The sequence below is a fragment of the Rhinopithecus roxellana genome, chromosome 1 (genome assembly GCF_007565055.1).
Source record: "Rhinopithecus roxellana isolate Shanxi Qingling chromosome 1, ASM756505v1, whole genome shotgun sequence".
In the NCBI taxonomy this organism is placed as follows: domain Eukaryota; kingdom Metazoa; phylum Chordata; class Mammalia; order Primates; family Cercopithecidae; genus Rhinopithecus; species Rhinopithecus roxellana.
The window spans coordinates 118026579-118039127 of record NC_044549.1 but is presented as its reverse complement, the minus strand read 5'-3'; the positions used below and the strand labels follow the sequence as shown (position 1 = coordinate 118039127).

General features: G+C 39.3%; 1 protein-coding gene across 11 annotated transcripts in view; it reads right to left on the bottom strand.

The window, feature by feature from the left end:
- Nucleotides 1-12259, bottom strand: part of PHC3 (polyhomeotic homolog 3) — a 95472-nt gene extending 83213 nt beyond the window's left edge. For 7 of the 11 annotated variants that reach the window (XR_749704.2, XM_010376003.2, XM_010377310.2 and 4 more), the window contains exons 1-4: nucleotides 12218-12257; nucleotides 9283-9448; nucleotides 3113-3268; nucleotides 1925-2002 (exon numbers count right to left, since the gene is read on the bottom strand). Coding sequence is in view for 10 of the 11 variants with exons in the window: in XM_010376003.2 (XP_010374305.1) it covers nucleotides 1925-2002; nucleotides 3113-3268; nucleotides 9283-9448; nucleotides 12218-12231 (414 nt within the window). In the remaining variant the exon portion in view is untranslated. Of the gene's footprint in view, nucleotides 1-1924; nucleotides 2003-3112; nucleotides 3269-9282; nucleotides 9449-11470; nucleotides 11781-12202 lie in introns of those variants that run through there. The other 4 variants (XM_010376652.2, XM_010378024.2, XM_030929548.1 and 1 more) reach the window with 3 other exon arrangements.
- Between the last annotated feature and the right edge of the window lie 290 nt (nucleotides 12260-12549).

The following is a 12549-nucleotide window of genomic DNA, read 5'->3' as shown; positions in this document are numbered from 1 at the left end:
ATTGACCTAAACTTACTAAGTTACCTTGGGCATTATAATTTTTACTGCTAGTCAAATTACGTGAGCAGAAGCTCACAAAGAATATTAAATAAAGCAAATGTAATGTTTTATTCCTTTATTTTACTGGGATTCTGTTCTTCCTACTTATCTTCTCCCACCAGCCATTTATAGCTTTTGGTATACTTCATGGTATAATACTGCTGGTTTATGACAAGTATCATTAACAATGTCATACATATAAGCACAATCACTAGAATTCTAACTTCTGTGAATGTCACATACATAAAGCCATAATGAAAGAAAAGTTTAAAAAGATACCTTTTAATAACATGAAGGAAAAAAATTCAAAATAACATTATCTATACAAATATATTCTATCGTTATTCCAGTATTTTGCAGAATAAAGAATTTGTCTATATAATTTCCTTCAGTAGCCCACAAAATGTTTACCACTCCTTTCCCACTACCATTGTATTAATTAAAGACATCTGATGTCAATGACCAAAACTACAGTATTAATGCTTAGAGCTAGGTTACATTACTTAACTTTTTCATTTTCTTTAACATCTTCAAGTCATAGGTAACTTTTTAATCTAATCTTGTTCCTACTCCAGGACATTCCCACGCAAAAAAAAAAAAAACCAAAAAAAAAAAAAAAACTATATGCTGACCACAGCATGTATTTAGCAAAGACCTTACCCTTAGCTAAAGAAATACAGCACAATTTCACCTTCAATTCCTTAACAAACTACAAACTATATTGTATGGGAGCCAATTTTATGAAGTATCAAAGTATTACCATTCTGGACCAGGAAAAAGTATCCAGAAAGGACATTACTAGGTTTTCAAGTAAAGGCAATTTGCTCCCCACCAGGAGACACCTTTAGTTATCACACTAGAGGAAGGAGAAAGACCACAAGCTGCTGGTATCTAGTAGCTAGGGGTGCTGCTAAACATCCTATAATGTACACAATAGACCCCGACAACAAAGAATTATCTGGCTCATAATGTCCACAGTGATGAGGTTGGGAAACCTGGGACAAATAATGAACTGTGAATATGAACTGCATTGTATCCATGTTATATTTCCTGAATTTAATAATTTTTCCGTGGCTTCACAGAACAATAGCCTTGTTCTTAGGAAATACACATCAAAGTATTTAGGAATAAAGGAACATGTCTCAACTTACAAATGACTCAGAAAAAAATAATATGTACACATGTAGTGGGAAAGAATGAATGATAAAGTAATGGAGCAATATGCTAATAATTGATTAATCTGAGTAGAGTATATACAGAAATTTTTTTATTATTCTTGCAGTTTAAAATTATACCAAAATTAAAGCTAAACAAGTATTATCATGCCCATAAATTTATTTTACCTGGGAAACTTTGCACAATTTCCCAATATATTTGTGCAATATAGCAAATCAGCTTTCTTTTACTCTTTTCTCAAAATAAATTACCCTATCTCGAATGGATACTTGCAAATTGAACCCAAATAACTCATTTAAGCTGAAAGTATAATTTCTAAAATGTGAATGGCGCAAAGTTAGAAATGCTTAGATGTCTACCAAGGACATGACATTCTATTGTATATCACAGTAAATTCATGGCCAATATCCCTGCATTGTGTATTTCAGGCTTTCAATACACACTGAAAACTGAAACCACTTAAGATCTGAACATGATCAATGCAAAAGGATATACAAGAAATAATACAAAAGTATTTTTAAGACTCAGATTTTCGTAAGTTTAACATTAGTTGTGAATTCTTGAATTTTATCATTCCTATTTCTGGGCAATTGTTACTTTAAACAGCATGCAACAAATCATAATAACAGCTTCATAAATAACAAGTTTACTTTTGGAAAACAATTCTTTAAAATTTTAAATCCAGGAAAAAAAGATTTAGGGAACTTACAGACGTTTGGGACATACTTGACTGTTGTGTGACACTTCCTGTGGGAGATGTAGATGGTCTTCCACTGGACAAACTTGCCTAAAATAGTAAGACCTTTATAATACATCGGTAAAAACCTAAAGTTAAGAACTTTCTGGTACCATGATAACACAAAACCACGACAATAAATGTCAAAAGGCCTATGCATGAAACAATTAATTTTACAGTCAACATGGCTTAAGCTTTGGTTAAACAGATTTTTTAAATAAGAAAAAACTGAATGGTGAAAACAGGGGATCCAAAGACTAGTCTTATTTTTATTAACTACTTTATTGTCAGTTTCACTTTACGGGTCTCTGTCATCTTTAAAATGGAATCACTACTCCGGAGTTATGAAAAAGAAATTAGAGCTACAGCAAGTGCCAGTGGGTTTCAGTTTCCTAACTTGTATCATGAACGTGTTATTTAAAATTACACTACTAAGAAGAAGCAACAGCTGAGAATCTGTTGGTAACAGAAATAAACCTTTTTCAGGTTCAGTCAACTGAGATCCTCCTCTGGTGAGGGGATTTAAGATTAAATCTTAACAGCTTTATTTAAATAGTATAACAACAACAAAAATATTTTTTAAAAACATGCATTTAATAATGAAATCCTGTTATCAGTGGGAATATGATTGGATTTTAGAAAGATGGATATACATATCTTTGTATAGATAATTTCTGGAGAAGTATGTATTAAATTGTTACAGTGGCCACCTTTGAAGAATGGGAAACAGTGGTAGGCAGGGAAAAGGAACAGCTTTACTTTATCTCTTATAAACAATTTAATATTGTTTGATTTTTTAATGAGTATAATTACTTACATAATGTTTTAAATCTTATTTTTAGTAAAAATACAATTTATGTAAGCCTAAGTACTCACTGTTGTATCTAGAACTATATACATATAACAAAGCCACTAGTAGCAGTTCTCCAGTCTGGATAAAAAGTACTGAGACAAAAGCTAGAAACAGAGTAACATAAAAAACATAGCCCCTTTCTCTCAATTAACTTCTATTTGGCAACCTATTAATAAGTTTCCTTCAGGAAAAATAACCACAGGACATCTGAGAACTCTGAAATAATACCCAATGTATTTATTTTCAGTAACTACTTACAGAAAACAGAAACTTTGGTCTCATAAACTCTTAATTTGTTTTAGTCTTACCTGAACGGCAGCAAGACTCTGAAGCTGGGAGCTGCTTAAATGCTGCTGCTGAAGAGCTGCAGTATGCAGCATTAAGTGCTGCTGTTGGGCTGCATACATTTGCTGAAGGTACTGAGCAGCTGAGCTGGGAGGCCGATGCAACGCCTGTTGAATTACCTGTGATAAGTCAATTGAACCAATGTCAAACCATAATCTCAACCTTTATCTTAATCAGAAAATGAAAATATAAAAAAGTGGCAGTTTAAAATTTCACTGTTTTAATACATAATATCATCAAGCTTATTAACATATCTCTTTCCTAGTTACATATCACTAGAAACCACTAACTTGTACACATCAAAACTACCCAGTGGGCTGGAAGCGGTGGCACAAGCCTGTAATTCCAGCACTTTGGGAGGCCGAGGTGAGCGGATCACAAGGTCAGGAGTTCGAGACCATCCTGGCTAACATGGTGAAACCCCTCTCTACTAAAAACACAAAAAATTAGCCAGGCGTGGTGACACATGCCTGCAGTCTCAGCTACTCGGGAGGCTAAGGCAGGAGAATTGCTTGAACCCGGGAGGCAATGGCTGCAGTGAGTGGAGATCATGCCACTGCACTCCAGCCTGGGCGACACAGCGAGACTCCATCTCAAAAAAAAAAAAAAAAACCCAGTGGACAATTCACAAAAGACAGGCCAACTAAGCATTTCAAAAGATTTTTAATCTCACCAGTAGTCAAAAACTTACAAATTAAAACAAGATACTATTTTCCAACTTTCAGATGGATAAAGATTTAAAAGATTATACTACTACCTGGGAAACCAATACTCCCATACTGCTAGTAATAATTTAAGTTGGTATAACCTTTTTGGATAAAACTTGGTAGAATTCAGGGCTTGAGTGTGGAGAGAAATACCTTTACCATGCAGTCATTACAAACAGTAATGTAGATCAGTGCTGTCCTATACAGTAGCCACTAGTCACATGTGCCTACTGAGCACTTAAAATGTGGCCAGTGCAACTAAAGAATTGAATTAATTTTAAATTGAATTTTAATTAATTCTAATTTTAATGTAAATGTAACTTGTGGTAACCACTGACCACTGTAGTGCACATTGCTGATACTGATCTATATTTACTAACAAAAAAAAATCAGTGGGTTACAAAATAGTATATAGAGTAAGGTACCATTTTTATATTAAAATATTTGAAAGAATCAGTCCAGGCACAGTGGCTCACACCTGTAATCCAGCACTCTGGGAGGCCGAGGCGGGTGGATCACGAGGTCAGGAGATCAAGACCATCCTGGCTAACACGGTGAAACCCTGTCTCTACTAAAATTACAAAAAATTAGCAGGATGTGGTGGTGGGCGCCTGTAGTCCCAGCTACTCGGGAGGCTGAGGCAGGAGAATGGCGTGAATCTGGGAGACAGAGCTTGCAGTGAGCCAAGATAGCGCCATTGCACTCCAGCCTGGGCGAAAAAGTGAGACTCCGTCTCAAAAATACATATATATTTGAAAGAATCCACAGGAAAACTTTCAAAGACCACTGATGAGTAGCTAGAGGTGATTTTTAGCTTCTAGTTCATACTTTCCTATAAATGTCTGAAAATCTTACAATGAATAGGTATTATTAATAATCATATAAGATTACAAAGCACTGGGCATGTTGGTTCATGCCTGTAATCTCAACACTTGGGGAGGCCAAGGCAGGCTGATCACCTGAGGTCAAGAGTTCAAGACTCGCCTGGCCAACATAGTGAAACCCTGTCTCTACTAAAAATAAAAAAATTGGCCAGGCATGGTGGCATGTGCCTGTAATCCCAGATACTGGGGAGGCTCAGGTGGGAGAACTGCTTGAACCCAGGAGGTGGAGGGTGCAGTGATCATGCCACTGCACTCCAGCCTAGATGACAGAGCAAGACCCCATCTCAAAAAAAAGAAATAAAATAAAATTTAAAAAATTATAAAGCTATTTCTTCTTTAGAAAATTACTGAATAATTTTTTAAAATTTTAAATGTCAAATACTTTGTTTTGCTTCAACATTGAATAAAACTATTCTTACTTTAAAAATTCCTTAAAAAGTGTTAATTACTGTGAATATTTATTAGTAAAATGTAAAATCTGAGCCTGAAACTTCATAAATAAATATAGAAGTACTCTAGTAAAATCAGAGAAAATTCCTACACTTGTCCAAAAGGTTAAGTCAGAATAAGTCAATCCTATACAACCAAATCCAAAAGTCACACTGTGCTCACTGTGACTCAAACAGCACAGAACCCTAATTGCAGCATCAAACCAGAGTTTTCAAAGAGCTAAGGGAATAATAGTGCCATAATCCTATAGCTTGAGGGTCTCTCAGGACATCTTGAACCATAATACCATGAATCCTTTTATCTAAATTTCAAGAAAGCATATTTCTGTGTGTTATTGTTTATTTTCATGTGTTAATATCTCATCTCTCCAACTACAGACTGCTATGCCTGATACAAATTTCTGTCACAAAATCAATGGGAGCTTTTGACCCCTACCTGCAGGCGACTACAGGCCAGCATTAAGTGATTCAGTATTATAACAACATACTTTTTTTAGTCAGATCAATCTCTATTTGTTCTTCTAATTCCATAACAAAATTCTAAAATCACTGGACAACAGCCAGAAAAAACTTCTAAAATCAAACTGAAATAACAATCTATTTGATACATACTTTTGTCAGAGTATACTCATTTTTTCTGTTGTCAGCATAATCTTTCCCTACTATTCAATGCTCAACTTATAGCAATGAGTAAATAAAAGTAATAGATACAGCACATTGTTCTTATTTATTATAAATTCTTATTCACCCAAGGAGGGTGAAGAGAATTCCCAGGACTGAAAAACGAAAGCTGGAAAATTAAAGAATTACTTAAGTAGTTCAATAAATATTGATGGATTGCATTTTGGGAGAAGCAATTCTATGGTCTCATAAGAACCAGAGTTAGTACTATTTATGAGATATATCTATATCTACGTATCTTTCTATGAATTTTTTATTAATCTATGCAGCTTAATTGAAAACTAGAGGACAAAATAGTATATTAAGCTATCATATTATCAGTGGTGATAATCCCAGCACTTTGGGAGGCGTGGTGGCTCATCCCAGCACTTTGGGAGGCCAAGGCAGGAGGACAGCTTAAAGAAAGAAGGTCAAGACCAGCCTGGGCAACACAGTGAGATCCTGTCTCTACAAAATAAAAAAATTAGCCAAGCACAGCGGCATGTGCCTGTAGTCTCGACTACTCAGGAGGCTGAAGCAGGAGGATCACTTGAGCCCAGGGGGTTGAGACCTGTGATCATGCCACTGGACTCCAGCGTGGGCAACAGAGAGAGGGAGGAAAAAAAAAAAAAGGGCCGGGCGCGGTGGCTCACGCCTATAATCCTAGCACTTGGGGAGGCTGAGGCAGGCGGATTACCAGGTCAGGAGATAGAGACCATCCTGGATAACATGGTGAAACCCCGTCTCTACTAAAAATATAAAAAATTAGCTGGGCACAGTGGCACGTGCCTGTAGTCCCAGCTACTCGGGAGGCTGAGGCAGAAGAATCACTTGGACCGGGGAGGTGGAGGTTGCAGTGAGCCGAGATCATGTCACTGCACTCCAGTCTGGGCTATAGGGTGAGACTCAGCCTCAAAAAAAAAAAAAAAAATTTACATCCTTTTCCCTACATCCCTTACCTCAGCGAAAGGTAAAAAACATTAAAATCCCACTCTGCATGCAAGTTTTAATTTCTGGTGAACCGGCTGGTTCCACTCCACAGTTACTTCGGAAAATTAAATCCTAAACCATAAAATAGTTAAATAGACATTATACTGGGGTATCCACCATGGAAACATGGAGCAGAGGAAAGACTATATTGCAAGCAGTTGTTTTCAGGGTAGATGCAATTACCCTGATTCTACCGAAAGAAAGCAGGTATAATAGAAAAAGTAAGAATTCAGAGTGATTAAGGGCACAAAGGCTGAAGTCTGAGAACTAGCTAGGTGAGTTTGGGAAAGTTATTTAGCCAATTTAAAACATTTATTTTCCCATCAGTAAAATGGAGATAATAATAATAGCTACTTCATAGAGGGATGGTAACTATTAATGGAGGTAATTCATGTAACATTTACCAAATGTTTGGCACGTAGTAATTATTCAATAAGTATTAGCTATTACTATCTACTGAAAACCTATAATGTGCCTTATACAGTTCTAGATACTTCATTTAATCTCAAAGATACTTCATTTAATCCTCTGAGTAACTAACGAAATAGGTAGTCTCATCCTCATTTTAGTTTTCTGAGGCTCAAGGGGATTATGTCTCATGCCCAAGGCTATATAACTCCTAAAGATAATGAAAACGGAATTCAAACAAAGCATAATAGAGTTGAAAGTCCATGCCCTTTTTATATAATACCATATTGCCCCAACCTCCATTATCATAAATGTTAACTAAGTAAACTTTACTTTCTCAACTAAGTGACTTCCTAGTTCAATATTCCCTTCCCCCTCTGCTCCTAAGGGATTTAGAATGGATCCTCCTGCTTAGGGGTCTTAGACCACTTGGGTTTAAAATGAACTTCATAACATATCTACATAGCTTAACAGATCTCCTTAAGTCCATATTTTGAGTTCCAATATAAAATAGATAAACCTACAGCCACTCTGCATGTTGGGGCTCTAGGCTGAGTGTCTTCACATTGCAGCAGCACCATAGAGACTTTCCCCTTATAATTTTCTTTACACATAATCTTATAAACTACATGCTGACAAACGTAAGCCCTCTCAATACTATATATATATATATATATATATATATAATTTTTTTTTTTGAGACGGTGTCTCGCTCTGTCACCCACACTGGAGTGCAGTAGCACAATCTTGGCTCACTGCAAGCTCCGCCTCCCAGGTTCATGCCATTCTCCCGCCTGAGCCTCCTACGTAGGTGGGACTACAGGCGCCCACCACCACGCCCAGCTAATTTTTTGTATTTTTAGTAGAGAGGGGGTTTCACTGTGTTAGCCAGGATGGTCTCGATCTCCTGACCTCGTGATCCGCCTGCCTCAGCCTCCCAAAGTGGTGGGATTATAGGCATGGGCCACTGCACTCAGCTTTTTTTTTTTTTTTTTTGAGATGAAGTCTCACTCCTTTTGCCCAGGCTAGAGTGCAGCGGCGCACTTGGCTCACTGCAACCTCTGCCTCCAGAGTTCAAGTGATTATTCTGCCTCAGCCTCCCAAGTAGCTGGGATTACAGGTATGCACTACCATGCCTGGCTAATTTTTGTGTTCTTAGTAGAGACGGGATTTCACCATGTTGGCAAGGCTGTTCTCAAACACCTGAACTCAAGTGATCCGCCAGCCTTGGTCTCTCAAAGTGCTGGGATTACAGATTTGAGCCACCACAACTCGCCTTTTTTTTTTTTTTTGAGACAGGGTCTCACTCTGTCACCTAGACTAGAGTACAGTGGTGTGATCACAGTTCACTGCAGCCTCAACTTCCTGGGCTCAAGCAATCCTCCCACATCAGCCTCCTAAGTAGCTCAGACCACTGGCGCACACCACCATGCCCTGCTAATTTTTGTATTTTCTGTAGAGATGGGGTTTTAACATGTCCCAGCTGGTCTCCAACTCCTGAGCTCAAGCTATCTGCCTGCCTTGGCCTCCCAAAGTGTTGGGATTATAGGTGTGAGCCACCACACCTGGCCAATAGTATTTTTATTAATTAACTTTGTTGGCTGTTGCTGTGGTCGAATGTGTCCCCCAATTAAGTATATGTTGGAAACTTAATCTCCAGTGCAACAATGTTAAGAGGTGGGACCCCGAGGGGTGATTAGGCCATAAGGACTCCGCCCACATGAATAGATTAAAGGATATTTTAAAAGGGCTTGAGGCTGCCATCTAATGAGGCAACAAGAGGGCCCTGGTGAGATGCCAGCACCTTCATACTGGATTTCCCAGCTTCCAGAAATGTGAGAAGTAAGTTTCGTTTCTTTATAATTACCCAGTCTTGGTATTCTGCTATAACACACAACGGATTTAGACAGTTGACTCAAACATTAGTAATTCTAACTGTACATTTGAGAATATGAAACAATACATAAATCTGGCTTAAGCAAAAAGTAATATGACATCTTAAGTCTTAGACTACCCATCACTACAGCTGAAATACCTGTACAGCATGTCGGTCTGAACCACTGTAGACAGAGATCTGTGGCTGCTGCATTCGAGAGGAGGAAGTGGTGATGGTGGTGGTGGTGGTACTGCTGGTTGTTGTTGACACAGAAGATGCTCCCGGGTTTGGTTCACTATCCATAGCTGTACTATGATCCTTAAATCTGGCAGGTCACACAAAGGGTTTGTATTGGTAAAAGCATTATCTTATGAGCTTTAAAGAATGTTCATTCCAAAGAAATAATCAGCAGTAATCTAAACTGCTAGGAAGGCCCTCATAAAAGAGAGCACACAGTCCCTGTAAGCACTTAGAAGGGAAAAATACTTCACATATATGGAGCATATTTAATAGTTAATACCTACTACATTTGAATTCAAATGATTCAGAATATGTAACTCAGATAAAGCATAGCCAAAAGTTTATCTTTGCATTACTGAAAGATTTGTTTTAAACCAGAACAGGCGATGACAGAATACTAAACTACCTAGGAAAATAAAAATTTAAGCAGTATCAGAGTATTTTAAAACACTTCTTTACATTCTTTTGATTACACTAATTACAAACTAAAGTCATTCTTACCTATACATTAGAACAGAATGCCTAAGGACTCATGTTAACTAGCTTAGTTTAGTTTACCATATATACTTTGCTTAAAAAATAAATTTTTAAAAAATGTTAAAAAGTAATTTTTTTTTAACTCACACTGGCTTTTCCCCTAATCAGTCTACAACACTGTCCTTACTACTTCTAATGACTGAGTTATACTTATTAGCAGGTTGCTGTAAGAACACAGAGAAGCAGCTAACAGCAACTTCCCATATCCTTACAAAATCTTTTTCACAAAGAATTACTCCAGATTTTGAGAACATAAATTATGTTCCTTCCACATGAATGGACAGTAAAGTACACTTTTATACCAGACTTTCTGATCTTTTCCCTCCAATACTATAATCTTACTTGTACAAAATTCCACTAAATACGGAATCTGTATTTGAATAAATTCAAACATTTTAAGTTAATTCTAAGGACCTCCATATTGTTAGAAACCAGAACAGTAGTAGTTTTTGTCAGGTCAGAAATGTACCTCGAAGGTGAAAAGCACACAAGAGATTATACTGGTTTTATCTTCCTTTTTTTTAAGGTCTTTTCTTCTGAGAAACTAAATCCCACCCACCCTACATTAGCAATACTGACAAGAATGTAACAAGAACACTTTCTATTTCACAAAAAAACAAATGAATTTGGCACTAATTGGTACACATACACTATTCCCATAGCGTTGCTTTTTTAAGTACAAATTTTCTTTGTTCTATATTACATATGTAAACAGTATTTATATTCTCTGAGGAACCAAATGTAAAAAAAAAAAAAAAAAAAAAAAAAATTTAATAAGAGGAAAAGTGGGGGCCTTGAGTGGCAGTTTGCACCTGTCATCCTACCACTTTGGGGGAGGATTGCTTGAGCTGAGGATTCAAAGACAGCCTGGGCAACATAGGGAAACTCTGTCTCTACAAATGAAAAATAAAAAAATTAGCCAGGCCTGATGGCACAGGCCTGCAGTTCCAGCAACTTGCTTGGGAGGCTAAGGTGGGAAAATCGCTTGAGCCCAGGAGGTCCATGCTGCAGCGAGCTACGATCACGCCACTGCACTCCAGCCTGGGAGACAGAGTGAAAGACGCTGTCACAAATAAAGAAAAAGAAAATAAGAGGAAAAGTGAAAGGAAAACCGTCAGGAAGAAAGCTGACTCCTCACTTACTTTTTGGATTAATAAATAATTCATACATCTTTATGCTTCTGTTTTTTTTTTTTCCAAACTGCCTTCCAATCAAATCACAGCATCATATAGTAAGTGTTCAACATTATACAGTATTAGTGGTAGGTAAGGTAAACTTTTTACCAAACTGCTGCCTGTCATACTACTACCGTATCGTGTACCAGTGACATGCAAAAGGCGAGCTTAAGTTCTGGTCTTTTTAAAGTGTTAAATCTGCTCAACCATGCCCTCCAATCCAAACAGTATGGTAAACAGTTCTAACTACGAACCAAAAATGGTCACAGAGAATCCAAATTCTAGGCGTAAGTCTAAACATCGGTGAGTGGAACTGGCCAAACCATCGCACTGCATTTTGAGGCCTGGCACAAAAGAACAATTTTGGAAACTCTACCGTCTAGGCATACTAATACCTGCAAAATACAGCCAGCAGTTCTGGTGCACAAGAGGCCTACCGAGGCAACAGTAAGTTCGGGAGTCGTTAACTAAGCATATCATCATACCGACACACAAGAATGTGGCCTGCTTGTGAGGCAGCAACGCTGCAGCCAGAGACTCGAGGGAAAGATCTTTCTTTCAGGGTGTTTTCAGCCTCACGAGACTTGCAAGCAGCCCCCGCCGCTCTCAGGCCCACGCTGGAACAACTCCTGCAGGCCTCCGGCACGAGGGCTGTGGGCAGCCCCGCGTCTCGGGTTCTCCCGCTGAGGAGGAGTGGGGTGGTGCCGAGGCGGGAAGGAGAGGAAGGCAAAGGAGGCCTGGCAGTGCCCGCCCTGCCCTACGCGGCCTCCTGCGCAGGCAGCCGTAACAAGGCTGCCCGCCGGGCCCACTTGCTGAAATGACAGCGCCTGAGGAGCCCACCCGGGCTCGTTCCCCGGAAAACCCCAGCTCCCGGGGTCCCAACGGTGACCCTGCGCGCAAGGCCGCGCAGATCCGGGACCTGACGGCGGAAGGGGCGCGCCTGCCTGGAGGGTAACTGAACCCTAGAGTTAGCCTTCGCCCCCCGACACGGGCCTAGCAGGCTCCTCCACGATAAGACGGGGCTCGAGTCTCTCTTTCCCCACACTGCCCGCGAAAGAGCCCTGAGCTTTCCCCTGGGGGAACGTGTCGCTGCCCCAACTCGCCCCCCTAGTTACGACATCAGTCACCATCTAGTCACTCACTCCGCTTCCGCCATCTTCTCTCCTCCATCACTAACATGGGTTGCGCATGCGCCCCCCTGGAGGCGGCGGGCGGGAGGGGAGGGGTGGGGTCGGTTCAGCCCCCGGAGCCCGAGGTCACGTGGGGTCCTCAGCTTCCAATCGCCCCCGCCGACTTCAGGAATTGCTCTCTCTGGAAAGTGACCAGATTTCCCCAACTTAGATACTAGTGTCTCCTCTCCAGCCTCTCGCTTTCTCTCGTCCAAGATCTTCCTCTTGGGGAGGGATCTGTAATAAAGGTATAAAAAGTTATCTTAGATTGTTAAATTTAAAATTTAAAGAATACGGGCGCGGTG